The 25,252-nt window shown below is 46.7% G+C and overlaps 1 protein-coding gene and 1 long non-coding RNA gene across 3 annotated transcripts; one reads left to right on the top strand and one right to left on the bottom strand.

Annotated features, from left to right (window-relative positions):
• On the top strand, window positions 1–11,108 carry LOC309514232 (protein hinderin-like). The gene is made up of 4 exons (XM_082191306.1): window positions 1–51; window positions 3,003–3,142; window positions 5,516–5,610; window positions 10,933–11,108. The coding sequence occupies exons 1-4, from the start codon at window positions 3–5 to the stop codon at window positions 10,949–10,951; spliced, it is 303 nt and encodes a 100-aa protein (XP_082047432.1). The 5' UTR covers window positions 1–2; the 3' UTR covers window positions 10,952–11,108.
• On the bottom strand, window positions 7,328–22,936 carry LOC309514252. Of its 2 annotated transcripts, XR_014211832.1 has the most exons (4): window positions 21,001–22,935; window positions 18,141–20,846; window positions 17,408–17,730; window positions 7,328–9,401 (listed from the first exon to the last, which is right to left on the bottom strand). It is a non-coding gene; the product is annotated as an uncharacterized lncRNA (long non-coding RNA). The 2 variants fall into 2 exon arrangements; XR_014211831.1 differs by lacking the exon at window positions 7,328–9,401 and having other exon boundaries at window positions 17,141–17,730; window positions 21,001–22,936.
• Window positions 22,937–25,252: the final 2,316 nt, after the last annotated feature.

Below are 25,252 nucleotides of genomic sequence, written 5' to 3'. Positions count from 1 at the left end.
AGATGGCGGATGTGGCCGCGGGGCCGGGGCCGGAAGCAGCTGCTCGTTGGAGTAACGACCGTCTCTTTACCTCAGGAGGGGCTCGCGGGGGGGGAGGGGAAGGGAAAGCGGGGGGGGGGGGCTAATTTGACGGCGGGCCGATAATAAACGGTGGCCAAGGCTGCCGTGGTTCCTGAGCATGTGCAGAGAGCCGCCTCCGTTGCCTCAGGAAACGAGCCCCGCCGAGTGCGGAGCCAGGCCCGGGGGTTACGGGGAAGCCCCCACTCCCAGGGCGGGGGGGCCTTGGCCTGCCAGCCTCGCTCTCTCTCGCCCCTCGCCCTACTCTGCAGGGCTGTTGTGAGGGGCCGGGGAGCGTCGCTGGAGGGAGAGAGAGAGGGCTGAACAGGGCGGCTTCGTGTTCCAGTACAAGTGCTGGTGCAAGACCACATAACACCGGTCTTGAAAGACCTACATTGGCTCCCAGTACGTTTCCGAGCACAATTCAAAGTGTTGGTGCTGACCTTGAAAGCCCTAAACAGCCTCGGTCCAGTATACCTGAAGGAGCGTCTCCACCCCCATCGTTCTGCCCTGGCACTGAGGTCCAGCGCCAAGAGTCTTCTGGCGGTTCCCTCGCTGCAAGAAGCAAAGCTACAGGGAACCAGGCAGAGGGCCTTCTCGGTAGTGGCACTCGCCCTGTGGAACGCCTTCCCACCAGATGTCAAAGAGAAGAACAACTACCAAGCATTTAGAAGACATCTGAAGGCAGCCCTGTTCAGGGAAGCTTTTAATGTTTAATAGGTTATTGTATTTTAGCATTTTGTTGGAAGCCGCCCAGAGTGGTTGGGGAAACCCAGCCAGATGTGCAGGGTATATTATTATAATAATAAATTATTATTATTAGTCTGTTAAATTCCCCATAGCTCCTTCAAAGTATCCATTCAGTTGGCAGCCAGCCTTTGGGTACTCCTCATAGCGCTAGAGCAGGCATGTCCAACCAGTGGATTGCAATCTACCGGTACATCCCCAGCTGATCCTGGTAGATCACGTGACCCTTATCGATTGTGGGATTAAATAAAGTTTACTGAAAATTAACAAATAAAAGCTCAACAACTCTGGGCAATCCACCCCCCACACGCTCCTCATCTCTCCAATGACAATAGGTACTTTTTTTATACTGGGAGTAGATCACAGTCTCTTGGGAGTTGGATGTGCCTGAGCTAGAGAAATGGCTTAAAGCTGCCATTTAGCAACATTTGATCTCTAGCTGCTCATATTTACAGTACGTGTTTATTTGCTTACATTTAGCCTTCTCTTCCATCATGGAGCCCAAAGTAGCGTGCATGCACATGCGGTTCTCAGGCAGTCTCCGACCCAGCAATAACCAGACCTAGACCTGCTCAGCTTCCCAAAGGTGGTGGGATCATGTTCCGTCTGGCCCTACCCTGGGAGTAGATCAAACAGTGAATAATTTCATTGTACACACTGACGAATTAGATCCGGGCTTTTGAGTTTCATTTGCCTGCCTAGCCAACTCCCAGTTGGTCCTTCCTTACTCAGAGGTATCAGAGAAGATAAGACAGAGTTTTGTTGACCTGCTTAAACTTACTTTTGTCTTCTGACTGTTTTTACTGATAAAGAAATACTTTCATGGAGAATTTTAACAGCTTAACCCAACTGACAGCAAGTCCAACCTGTGCTCTCTGCTCCCATGAATTTTTTTTTGTCAGATCCAGGAATGATTCTCGTTTGTGTGAAAAGGTGTTCTCTGTATTGGCCCTTAGAAGTAGAAGTTAGTGCCATGTCAAGAAATACATTTCTTGAAGGTAGATGAATTTTCTATGACTAATTTCCTTCATGTTTCATCTACAAGCAGTTCTTTTTTTCAGGCAGATGGTTCAATAGAATTGTTGCCCCCCACTCACTCCTTGGGTGCTGGCTGGGTCCTTCAAATCCAGAGAGAAGCTGGGGCTATGCCAAAGCAGCCACCTCACATTGATATGTAGTGAATTACCGGTACATACTATAGGATGTTCCAGCCCCGAATGACAGAAGGGAACTTGCTCTAGTTGCCTTGTGAAGAGTTTAGGAACAAGGCAGCAAAAATTATGCTCCTCTCTGGTCCTCTCCCTGGTCTTTGGTTCTGTGTTGTGATTGTTCCCTGTTCTAGCCATTGAAACATGGCATGGAACTTGTCAACTTCATGAATGTCAAAGAAATGGTAGGGAGGAGCATAAGCTAATTGCACATGAAATTATAAAACTTTATCAAGTACCTAAAAAGCCTTTAAAAATCTGTTTGGTATACAAAATAATTGAACTTATTCTTATGAAACTGTTGAGAATAGTCAGGAAACTGATGTGATACCTGGGGTCCATAAAAAGACTATTAATCTTTGGTCTATGGCAGGGGTCAGCAAACTTTTTTAGCCGTGGACTGATCCACTGTCCCTCAGACCTTGTGGGGGGCGGGACTATATTTTGAAAAAAAATAATGAACAGATTCCTATGCCCCACAAATAACCTAGAGATGCATTTTAAATAAAAGGCCACATTCTACTCATGTAAAAACACCAGGCAGGTCCCACAAATAACCCAGAGATGCATTTTATATAAAAGGACACATTCTACTCATGTAAAAACACGCTGATTCCCGGACTGTCCGCGGGCCAGATTGAGAAGGCAATTGGGCCGCAACTGGCCCCCGGGCCTTAGATTGCCTACCCCTGGTCTATGGTGTAACCATGCAGGACTCTTCAAACCAAGCATTCGGTCCCTGTCTCTCGACGGGAATAGGAAGTCCAAGGTGCAGGGTTCTTGGTGTTGGGCAAGGTTATCCTTGGGCCTTCTCTAGTCTGGGTTGGTTTGTTTTTGTTCATCAAGAGTTTTTCCTCGGCTCCTTAAGCACCTTTTTTTCTTTTTTGGGTGCTGCTTTCATTTTCTCTTTTTTTGTGGGAAGCTTCAGTGTAGGAGGTGCTTTGTAAGAACAACTCAAAGTTTTCCTGATCTTGTCTGTTCAATCTCTAGGTATTTCCACAGAGAGGAATTTTAGAGCAAGACACCTGCTGAAAGGTCAAAAAGTGGAGGTGAAAGCAAAGGTGCCTGTAGCTGCTGCTCCTGCTCCAATGGATGCCTGGAAAAGCGCCGGCCAAGCGCCTGGGCAGCAGGTCAGTATGGAGAAGGGCAAATGAAACCAGAACTCTGTGGCAGATTTAACCTGCAAGTCCATTCAACTCAGCAGGACTGTTAGTTCACCCCCTCATGTTAGCTCACCCTCTGTATAATGCTAATGATAAACCAATTAGTCCTCTACTTCTTCTTTTCCCTGAAGCCGATTTGTCTTACAGGGCAAATTGGAAAGTGTGAAAGCCCTTGTTTCCAAAGAGGAACTGTTGCCCAATAGCTGCGTCATAAATCAAGATGTGATTTGATTGGGTGGTGCAAATGAAAAGTACAGCATTATTTCAGAAAAGAACTGATATCTCAATTTGTTTTTATTGTTTTGTTTCCCACCCTATCCCACCCAAGGGTTGAGGGTGAGCAGCAGGTATTACAAATGAAACATGTCTCTCTAAAGCGCTCATGCTCGAAATGGAAGAGATAAAACAACCAAGAAGCAAGTCTAAGGCATCTAGGCATTTTTCTGTCTTTTTTTTATTGTGTTTCCATGCTGACTTTGGATGAGGGGGCAAAACAAATATTGCAGGCTAGTAACTTTTTGACTTATTTGTAAGGCTAGCTGAAGAAGTACCCTTCTCCCCTTTGCGTACAAATGCATCCTTGTTGAGCTCTTGTCCTGTCAAGAGTAGAGTTATGGGGCTGTAGGATCGTGCTATACTAGTTATTAGAGGGTTGAGTTGTTGTCACGTCACCAGAGAGATGGATGGTTGTTTTTGACTCTTGCACAAAGCAGAGACACAAATGCCTAGACAAGGGCAGGGATCTAAGGAATGCCCATGCTTATACAGTGGTACCTCAGGTTACATACGCTTCAGGTTACAGACTCTGCTAACCAAAAAAGGACAAGGAGAAGGGGACGACAGAGGACGAGATGGTTGGACAGTGTTCTCGAAGCTACAAACATGAGTCTGACCAAACTGTGGGAGGCAGTGGAAGACAGAAGTGCCTGGCGTGCTCTGGTCCATGGGGTCACGAAGAGTCGGACACGACTAAACGACTAAACAACAACAAACCCAAAAATAGTGCTTCAGGTTAAGAACTTTGCTTCAGGATGAGAACAGAAATCGTGCTCCGGCGGCGCGGCGGCAACAGGGCGCGGCGGCAACCCATTTGCTTAAGTGGTGCTTCAGGTTAAGAACAGTTTCAGGTTAAGAACGGACCTCCGGAACGAATTAAGTACTTAACCCGAGGTACCACTGTATGCATGTCTGTATTGTGTACCGTATGTATGTGTTTGTGTTGAAACAGTTTTTAAAATTTAAGCTCCAAAAGGTTAGCAGTAGCGGCTTGTGCAAGGTGAGGCAGGTTGTACATTGGGACCTTCTCTGCAAAGATCCTTCCCGAACCTCTAAACCACTGTTTTGTTCAAGCATTAGTCATTAATTACTCTTGGATTTCATCTCTGCGTAGTCCAGTAACTTCTAGCTCATTCTCAGTATTTTTGTTCTGCTGCTGTGTTAGTCACTGTGGAGAAAGGTGCTATTACACGACTGAAATTGAGAATATAATGGAAGACTCCCAGCTCAGCTCTCTGAAGGTGCACATTGTATTAGCTGTGAAAATTCAAGACTTAGCGGTTACATTCATGCAGAGAGCTGAAGGGAACTGTGCATGTAGAATGAAATGCCCTCTGGCGGACAAGGAGTGCAAAGTTAGCCAGTTCTTACAGTAAGGGAGGATGACCAAAGCACTGGCAGTGACATTTTCATTGCTGCAGTAACCTGAGGTTTTCAGTTTCCTTTAGTCCCTGCACAGTAGCAAAGTGGGGTTGATATGGCAGGCACATTAGTTCTATCGACTGTGAGGGTTTTGGAGCTCTTTTTAACTCTTTGAGCAGCATCAGTTTTGGCCGAGCCGTGGAATGCATGTTGAATTGTGAACTGCACCGGATTGATAGTGAACTAAATGCTGAATTCTGAAATAACCACAGAGGGGGGGGGGGAAATCAAGCATTTTAAATCTTGAATAGCATTTATTGAAATGATAAACTGTTTTTTATTGTAAGCATTTCCCCCATACTACTGCATTTAGCAAGGTAGCCTTTAACATTCACACATATTGTATTGATAGTTATATGATATATTCATGGGTTGACTTTTGTACACTTTTGTCAATAGCACCTTGGGCACAGCAGTCTTGCTCCTGGAAAAACTGCGTTGTCAACCAATTAATAAATAACATCATTAATAAGGATTAAAAAGGGGGCAAATTGGTTGGTTTTTTATTGTTTAAAAACTTGTGTTCTCTTTAGTTCTTAATTCACCTGGGGCCGAATATACAGCCTGTGGCTTTATTGTAGATTCAGAAACACTTCTTCCATGTTAATGATTGCTTTTTAAAATGCTGGTTTTAATTTTCAGGTCCCTGACAAAGTAGGAATGAAGAGTGCTTCTCTAAAGGATTTATGTCCTGAAGACAAGAGGCACTTGGCAAACTTAATGAAGGAGCTTGCAAGGTGAGGATAAACTGTCTGATAATGCATCAGGTTTAGGATGAGACTCTTTCCTTTTTTATAAATATTTTATTAATTTCCAAATATAACAAAAATAAAACATCAATACAAATTCAGCATCAAACAAAAAAGTTGACTTCCCCCTAGTCCCTTCCTTGGTTCCAATGTTTATCAACATACCACATGTCCAGTGTAAAATAAAAACTTAAAATTATTGTTCATTCATAATGTAATTACAAGTAGTCCTAGAACCCTGCCAATGTATTAACCTGTGTACATTTCTTCTGTATATATGCAATAAAGTCCTTCCATTCTTCCTTAAATTCGTTGCCATCTCTTTCTCTTAGTTTCATTGTCATTTTCACCATTTCAGCATATTCCATTAATTTAACTTGCCAATCTACTTTGGTTGGGACACCTTCTTTCCAATCTTGTGCAAGCAATACTTGTGTGGCTGCAGTCTCATACATAAGTTCTTTTGTCATCTAGGTATATCTACTCCTGTAATTCCTAGTAGGAATGTGTAATGATAATAGGGCTTGCTCGTGCGTAAGTTGCAGCCACTCTTGGCTAGGTTGCCTGGTTAAACCTTTTCTGTCTGGACAGCCCTTCACTTCGTGGCTGTTTCAGTCGCTAGCAGAATCCGTCAGTGGGCGTTTCTTAAACCTTTTCCAGCATAAAAGCTGTTTGACGCCAGGTCTCCTCCTACTCTCCCTGCGCGGAAGTCTTCTGCGCAGGGAGGGTGTGGGTAGCGGAGGACCCGTGCTCTCCCCGCTGGTCTCCGGCGAGGAGTCCTGGAGCCCTCTCGCCGATTCCCCCATCTGCCCCCCTTTATCCCTGGTGTTACGCTGATTTCCTTCCCCAGCTGATGAGCTGCCTCTCTCCTGCTGGGCCCTTCTCCAGCATCACTTGGGAGCCTTGCCTCCGCCTCTGGCTCTGATGTCAGTTCCCTGACAGAATGCTTCTGGTATTTTGGCAAAAGTTATTTTATACATTTTTTTCATTTCATTATAAATCATTTCCCAATAGTTTTTTCTTACTATTTTACATTCCCCCTACATATGAAAAAACATCCCTTCCGTTGTTTTACATTTCCAACACTTATTTTCTTTAGATTTGTACATTTTTGCTAATGTGACTACAGTTAGATACCATCCATACATCATTTTCATATAATTTTTTTTAATCGCTACACATGCTGTAGATTTAATCCCACTCTTCCATAGTTTTTCCCATTCCTCCATCTGAATATTGTGTCCCACATCTTGTGCCCATTTAATCATGACTAAGACGAGACTCTCTTTCCAATTGCTGTTATGAAATTTAAGCATTCATGTTTATTAAAAGCATATGACCACTCCTTGCTGGCACAGGTATGATCAAGTAGAGCATGGAGCGTTTGTCTGCCTCTCTCTGTTTCAAGAGACTGCTGCTGTTTAAGGAAGGCGTTCAAAGGGTTTCCTACAAAATTTGTCCCCATTGTGTCATGGATGGCCTGAAAAGTTGTGCCCTATCTCACTTTGCTGCTTCCCCCCAAGCACCTACAAGTTCTTGCTTTGGACTGTGACATACTAACATGGGGCCTCTGGGAAACCTGCACTCATGTGGTCCTGAGACCACACTCCCTCCCAAAGGATCTTTAGTGGGAGTCACACAGAGTGCTGTCCTTAATGTGTGTATTTGAACCCTCCCAAACGACAAAGGTGAGTCCACATGAAAATAATATAAAAAATAAGAAATTTATTATAAAGGTAGTTTTATCAAGGAGAAGGGGAGACAAAGGACGAGATGGTTGGACAGTGTTCTCGAAGCTACAAACATGAGTCTGACCAAATTGCGGGAGGCAGTGGAAGACAGAAGTGCCTGGCGTGCTCTGGTTCAGGGAGTCACGAAGAGTCGGACACGACTAAACAACAAAGTTTTATCAACAAAGTGCAGCAGCATACACACAATTCTAGGCACATATAAAAGCAATATTCTAACTTTCTAAAATAAGCATTCTAAATTAGGGTCCAAATTAAACAGGGGAGGTTAATTAGAAAGATAGTCACAAGTTAGTTCTCTTGGCACCTGCTGGAGTGCACCTGAAACTGTGAGTGTGCACACCTGTGAGTGTGCAGGTGATCTGACCTGAGGTTGCCTGACTCATCCTGGAAGTGCCATTATTCTGTCTAGTTTGTATTTTCAGTTCTATGGCATTCCCAGTTGGTTGAAGGAACCTGGCACCAGAATCTTAAAGCGGAGGCGTCAGGACCTTTTGCTTACTAATTATCCCATAGCCATTGTTGCAACCTAGCTTACTGAGGAGGAGTGAATTGTTATGTATCTTCCTGACCTAGCTGGCAAGAAGGTCAGGGATAGCCAGAGGAACTGTGTCTTTCCCCATTTAAACTGTCCCAGACTCTCCCGAAGGGAGAATTGCCCTTTGCTTGGATCCTGCTTGCGAGTTTCCCACAGGCATCAGGCCAGCCCCTGTGAGAGCAGGATACCGCACTAGATGGGCTGTTGGCTGGATCCGGCAGAACTCTTCTGATGTCCTTATGTCCAGAGGGATTCCAAATGAGCAAACCAATCAGTGGGCCATTTCCTCTCTTGCACGATGACCTCCTTCCTCAAGAAGTTCCAGAGCATGAAGAAGGGCGGAGCCCAGGTGAGGTAGACCAGAAGGAGAGTATGAAAGGGCCTCAGTGCGTCCTTGGAGCAATCTGTGGCGCTGCAGTCTCTGGCCTGCTGTTCCCTGGGGGCTCCTCCTCTGGACCAGGCCAGGACACCTGTCAAGGAGCTGTGGGGGACGAGCACAGGCCATTCATGGGGCAGGAAAGAACATGAGGCATAAAATGGAATTAGTTTTTATGCGCAGCAAGCAACAACACAGCACAGTTCCTCTGGCTTGATTTGCTCCAGCTGGAGACTGAAACAGACCTCAGAAACTCACTCCGGATGCCTCCCAAGCAGACGGAGACTGAGGCAAGGGGGTGGGCTTGTCCTCTGAGCCTGCCTGGCCTGTCGCTCAGCAACTGCAGGTCTGTCCTCAAAAGGGATGTCAGGAGGGAGGAGAGCCAGCAAGACTGGGACTGCCCAGCCGCTGAGCAGCAGATGCAGCCTCCAATACATAAAATTCCAATAGATAATAAATTTTCCTTTCTTTTTCTTACTTTTCATCCCATTTTCCATGGTGTTTCTTTATTCTATCACATTGCTGCACCCTAACCTCACTCTTTTGTATCATAGCAAAAATATAATCATCTCTAATTATTTCCATTGCTCATAGTTCAAATCCTGCTCGTGAATTTGTGATATTATAATATTTCTTCAAATAGTCCCAAAAAGACTTCCATTAAACATAAATCAGTCATGGTTCTCTTATTTTGTTGATCTATTCTTTGCTTATCCATTCTTTTCTGCTGGGAACTTCTTCATTGTTCCATTTCTGTGCATAGAGAATCCTAGCTGCTGTAGTTACATACACAAATAACCATCTTTTTTTGAACTTCTAGCCCTATAACCCCAAAAGCTTCAGTTTTGTTTTGTTTTTTTCATTTGAGGGGTATAATCACTCTGAACAGAAAAAAGTCATATATCGTTCCCCAAAATTCCTCGTTTTCATTCAGGTCCACCACACTTTCTCATCCTGGTCGTCTTTTATCTTCTTCCAGCTGCCCATGATTGTCAAGGAGATTTACAAACATCTCCACCAGATCGCAGACGAGTGGCCACCTCACATCAAGACTGCAGTGTGCAACCTTGTCTCAAAACGGAAGAACTCAGTGGTAGACATCCTTCTGGAATGCTTTCTGGAATGTGAAGAGTAAGAGATGAGTCATTATTTTTAAAATTGCTCTAATCCTAGTGTACACCAAGCCCACCTGGTGACATGCCAACCAGGTGAGTTACTGATGGATATATGCTGATGGATATATCCATCTTGCTTGCAAATCTCAGGGCGTCTCCGATGCCCTGCATAACCTGCGATCCACCATGCCAGGCCACAGCCCTTCAGCCACGGATGGAGATTTCCCAACTCTGGGGCATCTCCCAGGTTTTTCAAGTAGAGCTGCCAACTTTTTGTCCCCTGGAAACTGCTTGCTCTGCAGGAATGAGGCTTTCTTCCACGCTGTGAAAAAGAGTACCCACTGTGGATCAAACCTCTGTTCAAGATTCAGGTGGAATCCATGCCAGGTTTCCCACACACACACCTGGACAGTTGGGAGGGATGGGGAACAAATTCTGTTCCAAAACAAAAACAGCAGGTGTAGACTGAGGCAAGGGGTGGGCTCCTCTGAGCCTACCTGGCCTGTCACTCAGCAGCGTGCAGGTCTCTCCTCAAGAGGGATGTCAGTGGGGAGGAGAGCCAGCATGACTGGGACTGCCCAGCCACTGAGTAGCAGATGCAATCTCTGTCCATGTCTGCGCTCACACTGAGACTCTCAACCTCAGGCCTTGTCCTGAAAGAGCCTCCTTCTTCTGAACCCTCCTTGATGGCTCAAACCTCCTGCTTCAAGCGCCTCCCAGCTCCTCCCTTCCCCAGGCTGCTCCCCACCACGATCCAGGGTTTAGGGGTCGTCTGAGGTACCCCTGGCTAGGCGGTGCCCACCACTCTTACTCATCCAGCCAGTCCCTGACATTACCCTACAGACCCCACTCCGATGAAATGCAGTCTAAATGTCCGCTCATTAACTTTCCAGACCCAGTGCATCACAAATTAGTCCTCCAGGAGGGTAGCCTTTTAAGTTTTACGATCCCAAGCTGATAACCGGTCCACGGCTTTTCCTCCCTAGACCCTATATCCTGCAGCGAAGGTCTGCCTGTCCATATAGAGTCCAATTTCTTACTGCGTCACAGAGAGAGACTCTTTTCTTTTCCAAATCTTTCACAGAATAAAACCTTCAATTCATATTTTTTCCCTACAGTTCATTTTTAAACCCTCTTGCAAATTAGTCGTTGAGACGGTTCTTTAAGGGGGAGGGTTGTTAAATTAATCACATGAAAAAGTAGAAAGTGTTCCCCCCCTTTCCGTTCCGTTCCTCGTACCAAAATGTCTACCATTCTCTGATGTTATCTCTGTTCCTTCCGTCCCGTTCTCAGTGGTAAAATTATTAGCAGGTCAAAACAGAGACAGTTCTTTAAGGGGGAGGATTGTTAACTTAATCACATAAGAAAGTAAAAAGTCTCCCCCCCCCCTTTCCGTCCCACCTACCAACATGTCTGCGTCCTTCCGTCCCAATCTTCTTCATCTCAGTCGTAAAATAATTAGCAGATAAAAACACTCCTGACCTCTCTTGAAGCATGTGCATTTACTTTCTCCAATTGTTTCTTCTTTTTAAGCAACCAGATTCGCTCCTGAAAGTAGCTTCTGGGAGTTCCAAGCCTGTTTGAGGGCTTTCCACCCTGTGCCTCACCCCCTCCTTCAATCAAACTTGGGGGTGATTTATGGCATCTGCGGGTGAGTACAGCATCTTCCCCTTACCAGGGAGACTGATTTTACTCCCCATAATCAGCCTCTAATTACCTCGTACAAGCTGGCCCCCTTGATAGGTTTGTCTTTCAGTGCTTACGCAATCAGATTTATCGTCCATCCCTCATGATCACTGATTGCAATAAAGAAAATGACATGATTGACACACATCATTTTCCTTAGGCTTCATATCACCACATATCTCAAATATTGATGGCACTGAAGGAATTCGGCCGCACAGTCATAGCTAGGAAGAATGAGATGCTTGAGGTAAGGGTGCCAAATGAAAAAGGAGCATTGCAAGAGTGTAGGTCAGCCATCCCCAACCTGGTGCCCCTTCCCCATCCATGTTTTGAACTGAAACTCCCATCAGCCCCAGACAGCATGGCCAATGGTTAGACACGATGGGAGCTGTAGCACAACAATATCTGAAGGGCACCAGGTTGAGACGATCCTGGCAGATTGGGTCCTTAGCTGCTGTTTACATTCACACCAAAGCATATGAAACAGCCTCTGGGTTCCTATTATCTACAAAAACAGAGCTGAATTGGAAGAGAATGAATCCTGCCCCAGGGCTCTGTCTTGGGCCTGTTGTTGATCAACAAATTTGCAGATGACACCAAACTGGGAAGGGTAGTCAATTCTATGATTCTATGGTTAGACACGATGGGAGCTGTAGCACAACAATATCTGAAGGGCACCAGGTTGAGACGATCCTGGCAGATTGGGTCCTTAGCTGCTGTTTACATTCACACCAAAGCATATGAAACAGCCTCTGGGTTCCTATTATCTACAAAAACAGAGCTGAATTGGAAGAGTTTTGCTTTGTTTTTATTATTTATTATTTTATTTGGTCTGAGTATGTCTGGCCGGGCAAGAAAGATTAACAGCAGGCAGATTTACAGCAGGCAAGAGCTTTTGAAGGTCGGGTTGCAGTGTGAACAAGCTGTAAGAGCTGATTATTTTCGCCCAGATAACGTTCCTGTGGGAGTAGCCAGGCCGCCGGGCTCTCCATGGATTACTATGCCTCCAGGGAGGAGGCGAAGGCGGCGTAGAGACAGGAGGCAAAGGCGGGGTTGTCGGGCTGGTGTCCTGGTAAGATTACAGAGGAGTCCATCTAAGCCACCACTCCCTAGCATATTTCTTGCTAATGTGAGATCTCTTGCCAACAAGATGGATGAATTGAGGCTGCAGGCAGCAAAGAATAGCCTTGTAAAAGACTGCTGCGTTTTATTTGTCATTGAGACATGGCTTCAACCGTCCATACCAGACACAGTAATTCAGTTGGAAGGCTGTGCGGTACATCGTCAGGATCGAGGAATGGACTTCGGAAAAACCAAAGGAGGGGGGCTGTGTGTATATGTGAACAAATGCTGGTCCAATAATTCTAAGATTGTGGGCAGTCACTGTTCACTGGATTTGGAATATGTGGCTGTTAAATGCAGACCAGCCTATCTCCCTAGGGAGTTCACAGCTGTTATGCTAACTGGCGTGTACGTGCCACCAGATGCCAATGCCAACTTGGCTTTGGGATGCCTGCAGAGCCTTATCAGCAGTCAGCAAGACAAGTACCCTGAAGCTGTGCACATCATTGCGGGAGATTTCAACCATGTTGAATAATAATAATAAATTTTATTTATATCCCGCCCTCCCCAGCCGAAGCCGGGCTCAGGGCGGCTAACAACACTAAAATAGTGCAACATTATAAAAACATCATAAGAATTAATTAAAATCAGAATTGATGGCAACCATAAACTAAAGTATTGTAAGGATTGCCAAAGGAGGGAGTCAGGCTGTGCCCCAACCAAAGGCCTGGTGGAACAGCTCTGTCTTGCAGGCCCTGCGGAAAGATGTCAAGTCCTGCAGGGCCCTTGTCTCTTGTGACAGAGCGTTCCACCAGGTTGGAGCCGCAGCCGAAAAAGCCCTGGCTCTAGTTGAGGCCAGCCTAACCTCTCTGAGGCCTGGGACCTTCAAGATGTTTTTATTTGAGGACCATAAGTTCCTCTGTGGGGCATACCAGGAGAGGCGGTCCCGTAGATACGAGGGTCCTAGGCCGTATAGGGCTTTGAAGGTTAAAACCAGCACCTTAAACCTGATCCTGTACTCCACCGGGAGCCAGTGCAGCTGGTATAGCACCGAATGAATGTGATCTCGCAGCGAGGACCCCGTAAGGAGTCTCGCTGCGGCATTCTGCACCCGCTGGAGTTTCTGGGTCAGTCTCAAGGGCAGCCCCACGTAGAGCGAGTTACAATAATCCAGTCTGGAGGTGACCGTCGCATGGATCACAGTGGCTAGGTCAGGGCGAGAGAGGTAAGGGGCCAACTGCTTAGCTTGGCGGAGATGAAAAAATGCCGCCTTTGTTATAGCTGTAATCTGCGCCTCCATAGAGAGGGAGGTATCGAAGATTACACCCAAACTCTTGACAGACGGTGCTGGCACTAATTGCACCCCCGCAAGAGATGGGAGTTGCCCCCTCAATCCCATATCGTCCCGTCCCAGCCAGAGGACCTCTGTCTTCGAAGGATTTAACTTCAACCGGCTCCCACGTAACCATCCAGCCACAGCTTCCAAGCATCTGATCAGTGTGTCTGGGGCCGAGTCAGGATGGCCATCCATCAACAGATAGAGTTGGGTGTCATCAGCATACTGATGGCAGCCCAGCCCAAAACTCCGGACAAGCTGGGCGAGGGGGCGCATAAAGATGTTAAAAAGCATCGGGGAGAGAATCGCACCCTGAGGCACTCCACACACCAAGGAGTGGCGGGATGACAGTTCCCCCCCAAGCACCACCCTCTGTCCCCGACCAGAGAGAAACGAGCGCAGCCATTGAAGGACTGTGCCCTGGATCCCCACGTCGGCGAGGCGGTGGTCCAGAAGTTCATGATCGACCATGTCGAAAGCTGCTGACAGATCTAGAAGAATCAGCAGCCCCGACCCGCCTCGATCCAGCTGTCTACGAAGATCATCTGTTAGGGCGACCAGAGCCGTCTCGGTCCCATGACCAGCGCGGAAGCCGGACTGGAATGGATCCAGAGCCGATGTTTCATCCAGAAACCTACCAAGCTGTTCAGCAACCGCTCTCTCAATCACCTTACCCAGGAATGGAAGATTCGAAACTGGGCGGTAATTGGATAGATCTAAGGGATCTAATGATGTTTTCTTTAAGAGCGGACGCACCACTGCCTCCTTCAGTTCCCCTGGGAATGTCCCGGTGCCAAGGGACAAATTGATGATATCCCCCAGGGGGGCCCGCACCTCGTCTGGACATGCTCTAATCAGCCAAGACGGGCACGGGTCGAGAGGACAAGTGGTGGGCTTTCCAGCTCGGAGGAGTCTGTCCACATCGGCTGGGGATATCCGGTCAAAGTGGTCCAGTACTGGACCCGAGGACAGTCGAGGGGCCTCCAGTTCCTTTATTGTATCCAAATTGGCAGGGAGGTCATGGCGGAGCGACAGGACCTTCTCCGCAAAAAAGCTCGCAAATGCCTCACAGCTGTGTGTCGAATTGTTATTTAAATTTGGCTGTCCTTCGAGGGACGTTAAAGACCGAATTATACTAAATAATTGTGCCGGTTTCTGCGGGGTCGCAGAGGGCGCTTAGGTGCGATCTCATTGATGGCTGCCAGGAGCTGGGTATTCCAGCCCTCAACAAGCTCAGTCAATGAGTCGCCAGGGGGAGAAAGGTCCCGCAAGGCTTGGCGGAATCTATCAGGGTCCATCAGCCTCCGCGGGCGAACTCAAAACAGTGCTTCCAACGCTCTATCAGCATGTGAAATGCCCCACAAGAGGGGATAAGACACTGGATAAAGTTTATTCGAATGTAAATCACGGCTATAGGGCTTTTCAGCTGTCACACTTGGGCCAGTCCGACCATATGTCTCTGTTCCTGGTGCCAGCATATATCCCACTCAGGAAACGGGCTCCTACAATATTAAAATCTGTTAAAATCTGGCCTGAAGGTGCTATTTACCAGCTGCAGGACTGTTTTGAGAGAACCAATTGGGATATTTTCGATCGTTCGGACCTGGAGGAGTACACGGCGGCAGTACTGTGCTATATCAATCACTGCACAGACACTGTCACAGTAAATAAATCCATCCGGTTTTATCCCAATCAAAAACCCTGGATGAATGGAGAGGTCCAGTGCCAGCTGCGGGAAAGGAACAGGGCTTTCAGGTCGGGCGAGGTGCAGCTTTACAGTGTGGCAAGAGCAAACTTGAAGAGGGGTATTCGACGGGCAAAACTGGATTATAGGCAGAGGATTGAGGATAATTTAAGAAGCAACAACATAAGACAGATGTGGCAGGGGATTCAGCATATTACCAACTACAAACCTAACCTTGGCGCTGTCGACGGTGACCCTTTGCTGGCGGAGGAGCTTAACCTCTTCTTTGCTCGCTTCGAGAAGGAGCCACCTGAGACGCCGGTATTACAGCCACCAGCCCATAGGGGCCCCTCATTCACTGTAGAGGAGCACGAGGTGAGACAAGTATTGAGGATGGTGAATCCGAGGAAGGCGGCTGGACCTGATGGCATCACTGGAAAGGTGTTGAAGGGTTGTGCGGATCAGCTGGCGAGGGTCTTTACTAAGATCTTCAATAAGTCCTTACACCAGTCTATTGTCCCACCCTGCCTGAAGTCGTCAACTATTGTCCCTCTGCCTAAAAAATCCACAATCAGTAGTTTGAATGACTACAGACCAGTTGCACTGACTCCAATCATCATGAAGTGTTTTGAGAAACTGGTGCGCCGTCATATTATTTCCTGTCTTCCATCAACTTTTGACAACTACCAGTTTGCATACAGGGCAAATAGATCCACGGAAGACGCTATCACCACCACTCTCCATGCTGCTCTGTCCCATCTGGAGCGGCCGGGGAATTATGTGAGGCTGCTGTTTGTGGATTTTAGCTCTGCTTTTAACACTACCCTCCCCCATAGACTGGTGTCCAAGCTAGAGACGATTGGACTCCCTAACTCCACCTGTCTCTGGGTTTTGGATTTTTTGTCAGAACGTTCTCAGAGGGTTAGAGTAGGGTCACATGTGTCCACAGCCCTTAGCCTTAACACCGGCTCACCACAGGGTTGCGTGTTGAGTCCCCTGCTCTATGCTCTCTATACGTATGACTGTACAGCCATCTACTCCAGCAACAAAATCATCAAGTTTGCTGATGATACTACGGTGGTGGGGCTCATTTCAGGAGGGGATGAGTCCGCCTATCGGGACGAGGTGGAGCGGCTCTGTGTTTGGTGTGGAGAGAACAATCTGGCTCTCAATACGGCTAAGACCAAGGAATTGGTGGTGGATTACAGGGGGAAAAAGGCGGACATTCAGCCCTTGTATATCAACGGGGAACGGGTGGAGAGGGTGGCGGAATTCAGGTTTTTGGGAGTGACTATGGATCAGGGCATGACTTGGAGCGCAAATACCACTGCTCTGGTGAAGAAGGCCCAGCAGAGAATTTATTTCCTCAGACTTTTAAAAAAGAACAATCTGAGTGAGAGACTGCTGGTGTCCTTCTACCGAGGCTCCATAGAGAGCATACTTACATACTGTATTTGTGCTTGGTTCTCCAGTTGTACAGCTAGGGAGAGGAAGGTGCTCCAGAAGGTCATAACCACAGCCCAAAGGATTATTGGTCACCCTCTCCCACCTTTGGAAGAACTGTACGGTTCCCGTTGCCTTAGGAAAGCAAACAACATCCTGCAGGATCCATCTCACCCGGGATACAGTCTGTTTGCACTACTGCCTTCTGGCAGGAGGTATAGAAACATCAAGTCTAGGACAAATAGACTGAAAAACAGTTTCTATCCAAGAGCTGTGGCCTTTTTGAATGCTGTAACTCGATAGTGAGACCTGGGAGTTTGATGGGTGTGGGTGTGGGTGTGGTTGGAAGGTGGTTTGTTTGGTTGTTGCTGTTGTTTTGCTTTTGTTGTTTTTAAGGGTTGGCATCCAATTTCGTTGCACTTGTGCAATGTTGCACTAGTGTAATGACAATAAAGAATCTATCTATCTATCTATCTATCTAAGAGAATGAATCCTGCCCCAGGGCTCTGTCTTGGGCCTGTTGTTGATCAACAAATTTGCAGATGACACCAAACTGGGAAGGGTAGTCAATGCCGCAAAAGACAGAATCGGGATTCAAGATGACCTCAACAATTGGAGAACAAGGCCCAAACTTACAAAACGAAATACAGTAGGGATAAATGTCAGGTTCTACATTTAGGCAGGAAGAACCAGATGCACAAAAATGGGATTGGGAGACACGTGACTTGCCAGTAGTATGAGTTTCCTGGAGGGAAAAAATGAATCTTGTAAGTCTGCACAACGACTCCACCACTTACTGACTACTAATATTTTCCCAACTACTAAAAGGTCCCAACTGAATAGTGACTTCTTCCTACTGCACTTAAGGTTTCCAAACACACTTTTCTCAATCTTTCCGTCCAGAATATGGTCGAGAGGAATACCTGTATGATCCTTGCCTATGGGAAAATGGCGTTTGGGGCACAGCCAGAAGACCTGTGGTCATTGTGACAGAAGTCCTCTTCCAGTTCTGTAGCGTCAGGAAGGTATGGCTCTCATTTCCCCATGGACTCCTGTTGTTTGTTCTCTCGATTATACCATATTGGCCCAGATATATGCCACATCCGCAGATAAGCTGCACCTTTAAAATTCAGGGGGGGAGGAAAGACATATATAAGCCGCTCCCTTAAAATTGGAGAGAAAAAGAAAAAAGTCAATTAGATTCAGGGAATAAAATACCGGTAGTGTTTTTCTTTTTTATCATATACCAAGCAACCGCTGGTGCTGGAACCCCGAGCGCACTTGGTGTGGTGGTGGCAGAGATGGTGTCTCCAGTTCTCTGACATGCTGTGTGCTTCCCCCACAACAGGAAGTTATAAAAGAGAAGCCACTGGGGTCTTTCTCTGTTTCCGTCCCCCGCCAAGCCATGGACACAATCACCCACAAGACGTAAGTACGGGGAGGTACTTATAGTCTCCCTACAGCTTGTCACTGCCCTACCTATTTCTGGCACCTCCCTTGCTGCTGGGTGCATGTTGTACCAGGACTTACCCATAATTATGCTCCACAGCTGCTGAATTAGCACTTTTCCTGTGAGTTTTGGATCATTTCCTCTCCCCTTCTTTCTCTTTCCTCTTCAATGCTTTGCGACCACCCATAGACTTACAGCTCAGGTCAGAGCTGGTGAGGAAAAGCATAAAGAAGATCTTCTCACTGCCATCCCTGAAGCCGACGCTCAAAGCTGGGACCACCATGCGAGCACCAGAGAGCCAGGTGACTGGACCTGAATGGAGGAAAATGGGACTGCCAGATTAAAGGATTTGAGGGCAAAGAGTCTGAGCCATGAAATAATGCTTCCAGAGACACTTGACCAGGCTTCCTCAAACTCGGCCCTCCAGATGTTTTTGGCCTACAACTCCCATGATCCCTAGCTAGCAGGACCAGTGGTCAGGGATGATGGGAATTGTAGTCTCAAAACATCTGGAGGGCCAAGTTTGAGGAAGCCTGCAACTTAATCCATCACAACAGGAAGTTATTGAAGAGGAGCCACTGGGGTCTTTCTCCAGCGAAATCCTTTGCCAAGCCTTGGAGACCATCACACGCATGACCTAAGTACAGGGAGGTACATCTCAGTCCCCCTACAGCTTGTCACTGCCCCACCTATTCCTGGCAGGGTGCTGCTTCCCTTGCTCATTCCTCAAACAGAAGCTGGCTGCTCACTGTCTATCTCCACACACGGCAGTTGACTGCAAGGGATTCCTGCAAGGAAGCATAGATTGGATGCTGCTTGTGTGTGTGTGTATTTGTTTGTGATTGTTGGTTTTTTGTTGTTGTTTTTTGTTACTTTTGTTGAAAATTTAATAAAAATTTAATACAAATATATTTAAATTTAGAACGTTTTTCAATGGAGCTTAAATTTTAGAACCTTTTTTTGACACAAACACATATATACACAATACAGACATGCATATAAACATGGGTATTCCTTAGATCCCAGCCCCTGTCTAGGTATTTGTGTCTCTGCTTTGTGCAAGACAACCATCCATTTCTCTGGTGACGTGACAACAACTCAACCCTCTAATAACTAGTATAGCGTGATCCTATAGCACAGGGCCCCAGCCCCATAGCTGTACTCTTGCCAGGACAAGAAGAGCTCAACAAGGATGCAGCAGCAGTAGTTCTTCATCCTGCTGCTTCCATTTTGTACACAAAGATGAGAAGGGTACTTCTTCAGCTAGCCTTACAAATACTGTGGTACCTTGGGTTAAGAACTTAATTCATTTTGGAAGTCCATTCTTAATGTGAAACTGTTCTTAACCTGAGGTACCACTTTAGCTAATGGGGCCTCCCACTGCCGCCGCGCGATTTCTGCTCTCATCCTGAAGCCAAGTTCTTAACCCGAGGTACCATTTCTGGATTAGCAGAGTCTGTAACCGGAAGCATCTGTAACCCGGGGTACCACTGTAAGTCAAAAAGTTACTAGCCTGCAATATTTGTTTTGCCCCCTTCTCCAAAGTCAGCATGGAAACACAATAAAAAGTGCCTTCTTCCATGATGGATGGTGGAGGAGAGACACTCTGATAGTCCACTGTGTTTTTGTGCTGACTCTGGATGAGAAAAGGTTACTCTTCCTTTATAGCTAGCCAAGAAATCAAGTGAGCTGGCTGCTCAGTCACCTGCATGAAAATCCTGGTTGCCTGTGGCTACTAGGCAAGTCATCAAATACAAGGCAGTCTTCAGTGATTTTAGAACTGATCCCTTTCATCTTTTGAGTCTTCAAACACATGGATGTCTTCATCCCCTTAGGTGCCACTTTACATTGGCCAAAGGCTAACAACACAATGCTTTTTTCCCCTCTGAAGAGCTTGCCATTTCTTGCCAGCAGAGGCCTGTGGCACAGATCACAAAGAATGAACAAAGGGTATGTATCTCTTCTATGTGATGCCTCTTCAAGAGCATGACTGGGAGTTGTGGCTAGACATTACCAAGAAACCATGCTCTTCTGGGTTCAGCTACTCCTTTCAAAGAAGTCTTCAAAAGCTAATAAAATTATTAGCTCTGCACTGTATGTTGTTGTGTAAATGATGTAAGTGTAAGTGATGCATTACTCCAATATAGGAGCAGCACACAGACCAGAAGGGTGGCTAAGCCAAGCCAGAAATGGCTGACAGCTCTTTAAGCCATGGAGAGAACTTTGCTAAAGGACATACAGAGCAGAATGAGAGGCATGGCATTGCCATGAGTGAGAGGAGGGGAGGAGGGCGGAAGGCTGAGGCTACCAACTGCTTGTTTATGCAATCTCAACCATGCCAGGAGGTCATTCTGCTTTGGCCAAAGCTAGGTTAGCACAGTCTTCTTCTCTACTTTCTGGTGTTTGCTGGTACTTTGTGCAGAGAACAGCACAGTAAACAGCATGGTTTCCTCTTCACCTTGACATTTGAAGTGGAATCTGGCAGCTGAAGCAGCATCGCAAAACAAGAAGGATTTACCAAGCCACCAAGATCCACAGGATTCAGGCAGAAATGCCCCTTCTTTCGCTTCTGAGGGTATGCAATCAACTCAGAAAGAATCGTGCACGAGAACGGAGAAGATACAGGCAAAAAACAATTCACCGCAGTTCCTGCACTTACTCTCCAGGAAGGTCTGCCTGGTGACAACATTTATAACCTTTCAGCACCAGGCTAATGGGGAGGGGATTCCGTGGATGCCACAAGAACCACAACTGGTGACCCCAGATGCACCTCCTTCTCCTTGGAGCTGGATGAAATGGGACTGTAATGCTTACTGCTGTTACAGCCAATCTGCCCCCTCCCACTCCCTTCCAGCCCCAAATAGGGGGAGCAGAAGGACGTGCCTCTTTTTGACAAATCTCTCAAGAGTTCTGGTTTCATTTGCCCTTCTCCGTACTGACCTGCTGCCCAGGCGCTTGGCCTGCGCTTTTCCAGGCATCCATTGGAGCTGGAGCAGCAGCTGCAGGCACCTTTGCCTTCACTTCCGCTTTCTGACCTTTCAGCAGGAGTCTTGCTCTAAAATTCCTCTCTGTGGAAATACCTAGAGATTGAACAGACAAGATCAGAAAAACTTTGAGTTGTTCTTACAAAGCACCTCCCACACTGAAGCTTCCCACAAAAAGAGGATATGAAAACAGCACCCCCCCCCCAAAAAAAAAAGCTTAGGCAGCTGCCCAGCCCAAGAAAAACTCTTCATGAACAAAAACAAACCAGCCCACACTTGAAAAGGCCCAATTATAACCCTGCCCAACACCAAGCACCTTGCACCTTGGACTTCTTTCTGGCTTTGAAGGGCCCATCCAGCACCCAAGAAGTGGGTGGGTGGCAGCAATTAGCATAATTAGTCTCTGGTGCTGACAAAAATATTTATCATGGGAGCAGAGAACACATTGGACTTGCTGTCAGCTGTGTTATCTTGTTAAAATTATCCATGAAAACATATATTTTTTTCAGTAAAAACAGAATATAAAAGCAAGTCAAAGCAGGCCAACAAAACTCTGCCTCACCTTCTCTGATACCTCTGAGTAAGGAAGGGCCAATTGGGAGTTGGCTATGCAGGCGAATGAAACTCAAAAGCCCGCATCTAATTTGTCAGGAAGTCAGGGCATACAATGAAATTATTCACTGTTTGATCTACTCCCAGGGTAGGGCCAGAAGGAACATGATGCCACGACCTATGGGAAGCTGAGCAGGTCTAGGTCTGGCTAGTGCTGGGTGGGAGACTGCCTGAGAACCGCATGTGCATGTACGCTACTTTGGGCTCCATGATGGAAGAGAAGGCTAAATGTAAGCAAATAAACATGTAAATATGAGCAGCTAGAGATCAAATGTTGCTAAATGGCAGCTTTAAGCCATTTCTCTAGCTCAGGCACGTCCAACTCCTAAGAGACTGTGATCTACTCCCAGTATAAAAAAACTGGCAGTGATCTACCTAGTCATTGGAGAGATGAGAAGAGTGTATGGGGTGGATGGATTGCTTATAGTTTTTGAGCTTTTATTTGTTAACTTTCAGTAAACTTTATTTAATCCCACAATCAATAAGGGTTCCGTGATCTACCAGGATCAGCTGGGGATGTACCGGTAGATGGCGATCCACTGGTTGGACATGCCTGCTCTAGCTCTATGAGGAGTAACTAAAGGCTGGCTGCCAGCCTGTGAAAATGAGGTGGTGGTGCCTAAAAGCACGCCATGATTTTTCCAGCCTCCCTAAAGGACTTGAAAAGCTTGTATCCCTAAGTTATCATTTGAATTCTTTTACTTCTAGCCCTCTCCCCAAAGTTACAAACAGACCCCCAATCTCATTTTAACCCATTGCTCCAAAGTCGCTGAGATAAGACTGCATGTGCCGTATGCACAGAGTGAATCTGAATCAGGTCCTGGCCCAATTCACTAAACAACAAGTCAAGTTAAATTTGGCAATCGTTCAAAGATCATAGCTAGAGCTCCTTTTCATCAGAAACTGAGTGCAATTTCATTCAAGGAAAGCAAGGGCAAAAGGTTTGTTGCATTCTACATTTTACAGTCTGAATATTCTTCTGCATAAAAACTGAAAGTTCAGAAGCAGTGGGAAACACTGACCGGGAGACTACCAAAGCCAGCATTTCTGTAAATCCACTTTGTTATTACTCTTAAACGGACCTCATTTAAAAGGCTGTCTTTTATTAAAGACCCTGTAACTAGCTCAATCACAGAGATAATGAGCCACATTTATTTGTATTAGCCTTGATTATAAAAGCAACTCCTGGAGGCTATACACTCCATGCATGCTCCTCAGACTCTTATTATGGACACCGGGAGACTAAGCTTTACACTCACACATTTTTAAAAAAAGCTATCGGGGGCTCTTACAAGCCGGTTCTGGTTTTTGAGGATCAGGAGAGAAATCTGGGTAAACTGCACCCACAAGACCATACGATGGGACCCTTCCATGTTGGACCATCCAGACTGCCATCAGACTGCAAATCTTTAGCAGTCATTTATTAACTCATGGTAGTTTCAATTAAAGATTCAGGTAGGTAGGCAGGCAGGTGTGTTGGTCTGTCGTAGTCATAATAAATAACAAGATGAAAGATTTAAAAGATATATATTTAAAGGTATCCAAAAAGAACTCCCTTAAGAGAATCAAGTCTTTTTGTCTTAAGAGAGTCTTTAAAAGAATCTTTTCCCCAATTTTTAAAAAATCCAGTAGCACCTTAAAAACCAACTAGGTATAAGCATTCTAGGTATGAGCTTTGGTGTGTATACACATTTCTTCAGATATTCTGAATTACCAAACTAAAAACTATGAAGAGACCTGGTCTGAATAGAGATATTGGATTCAAGTACCATTACAGTGGAACCTTGAGTTACAAAGGCCTCAGGTTACAAATGCTTCAGGTTACAAACTCCGCTAACCTGGAAGAGTTACCTCAAGTTGAGAACTTTGCCACAGGATGAGAATGGAAATCATGTGCCGGTGGCGCAGCGGCAGCAAGAGACCCCATTAGCAAAAGCACGCCTCTAGTTAAGAATAGTTTCAGGTTAAGAATGGACCTCCGGAACGAATTAAGTTCATAACCAGAGGTACCACTATATACATGCTAAAGCTAATTTTGGTGATCTATCCCTTTAAAGGACGTGGATGGCGCTGTGGTCTAAACCACTGAGCCTCTTGGGCTTGCCGATCAGAAGGTCGGCGGTTTGAATCCCCACAACTGGGTGAACGCCCATTCTTCGGTCCCAGTCCTTGCCAACCTAGCAGTTCGAAAGCGCGCAAAAAAAGTGCAAGTAGATGAATAGGTACCGCTCCGGCAGGAAGGTAAACGGTGTTTCTGTGCATTGCTCTGGTTTTGGTGTTCCGTTGTGCCAGAAGCGGATTAGTTATGCTGGCCACATGACCCAGAAAACTGTCTACGGACAAAAGCCGGCTGCCTCGGCCTGTAAAGCAAGAGGAGTGCTGCAACCCCAGAGTCATCTGCGACTGTCAGGGGTCCTTTACCTTTTTTATCCCTTTAAAAATCTCTTGCCCTTCCCTGTAGAACCAACAGTCATCAACAGTTATAAAGTTGTAGCAACCTCTGCTTCAGAGAATCTGAAGACAAAGCTCATCCCTAGAAAGCTTATACTGTACTTAGTTGGTCTTTAAGGTGCTACTCTTTTAAACTGGAGATGCAAGATGTGTGCCCCGCCCCCAGACCCTTAAAGATGTTAGAATCATAGAACTGCAGAGTTGGAAGGAATCCTAAGGGTCATCTAGCCCAGCCCCCTGAAATGCAGGAAAATGAAGGTGGCCCTTATGAGGATCAAACCTGCAACCCTGGCATTATCAACACCAGGCTCTAACCAACCATGGTAACTAGTGCAGGATGGCAGCCTTTTGTAGAACTGCGATACGAGGTCTCCAAGATCCAACTCACTTTGCCTCTGGGAGCCTGGAGGTCTGAGCCTCCATTTCTAGCTTGATACAGAAGTAGGACAATTTCCTGCTGCGAGTAGGACGTCTAATGCTGGTGCCAAGGATGGAAAGGACGCTGGGAGGGAGTGACGAACAGGCTATGGGTCTGTTTTGCAGGGTCACCAGGGTTCCCTTCATAAACAGGACACGTCCCCCAAGACATACAGGCACCTCAAGGGCCCTGTCTTCCCCATGCATAAACAGGACACCTCAAGGGCCATGCAATATACGTCTCCCACCCACCACCAGCCCCGTCTTCCCCATGCCGGCAGCCACCAAAGTTTCCAAAACTTCCACCAAAGGGAACCACAAAGAAAAGCTGAAATCAGCTGCAGCAGCTCAGAGTTGACGGGGAAGCCGGGAAGCCCCGAGTTCAAGTCTCCCTTCAGCGGGACTATTCGGGTTGCTACGCTGTGAGACTTCGAGGGAGCCATGGGGGAATTTAACATACTAGCATTTGTACTGGAACACGAAGCCGCCCTGTTCAGCCCTCTCTCTCTCCCTCCAGCGACGCTCCCCGGCCCCTCACAACAGCCCTGCAGAGTAGGGCGAGGGGCGAGAGAGAGAGCGAGGCTGGCAGGCCAAGGTCCCCCCGCCCTGGGAGTGGGGGCTTCCCCGTAACCCCCGGGCCTGGCTCCGCACTCGGCGGGGCTCGTTTCCTGAGGCAACGGAGGCGGCTCTCTGCACAGGCTCAGGAACCACGGCAGCCTTGGCCACCG

This window comes from Podarcis vaucheri (assembly GCF_965113315.1).
Source record: "Podarcis vaucheri genome assembly, chromosome: 11".
NCBI lineage: Eukaryota > Metazoa > Chordata > Lepidosauria > Squamata > Lacertidae > Podarcis > Podarcis vaucheri.
This window is presented reverse-complemented; position numbering and strand designations above follow the sequence as displayed.

Coding starts and splice junctions, on each gene's coding strand:
- LOC309514232 (XM_082191306.1), top strand. CDS start 3: ATGGCGGATGTGGCCGCGGGGCCGGGGCCGGAAGCAGCTGCTCGTTGG. Junction 52..3,002: donor GGAAGCAGCTGCTCGTTGGA/GTAACGACCGTC, acceptor TTCAATCTCTAG/GTATTTCCACAGAGAGGAAT. Junction 3,143..5,515: donor GCCAAGCGCCTGGGCAGCAG/GTCAGTATGGAG, acceptor TTTAATTTTCAG/GTCCCTGACAAAGTAGGAAT.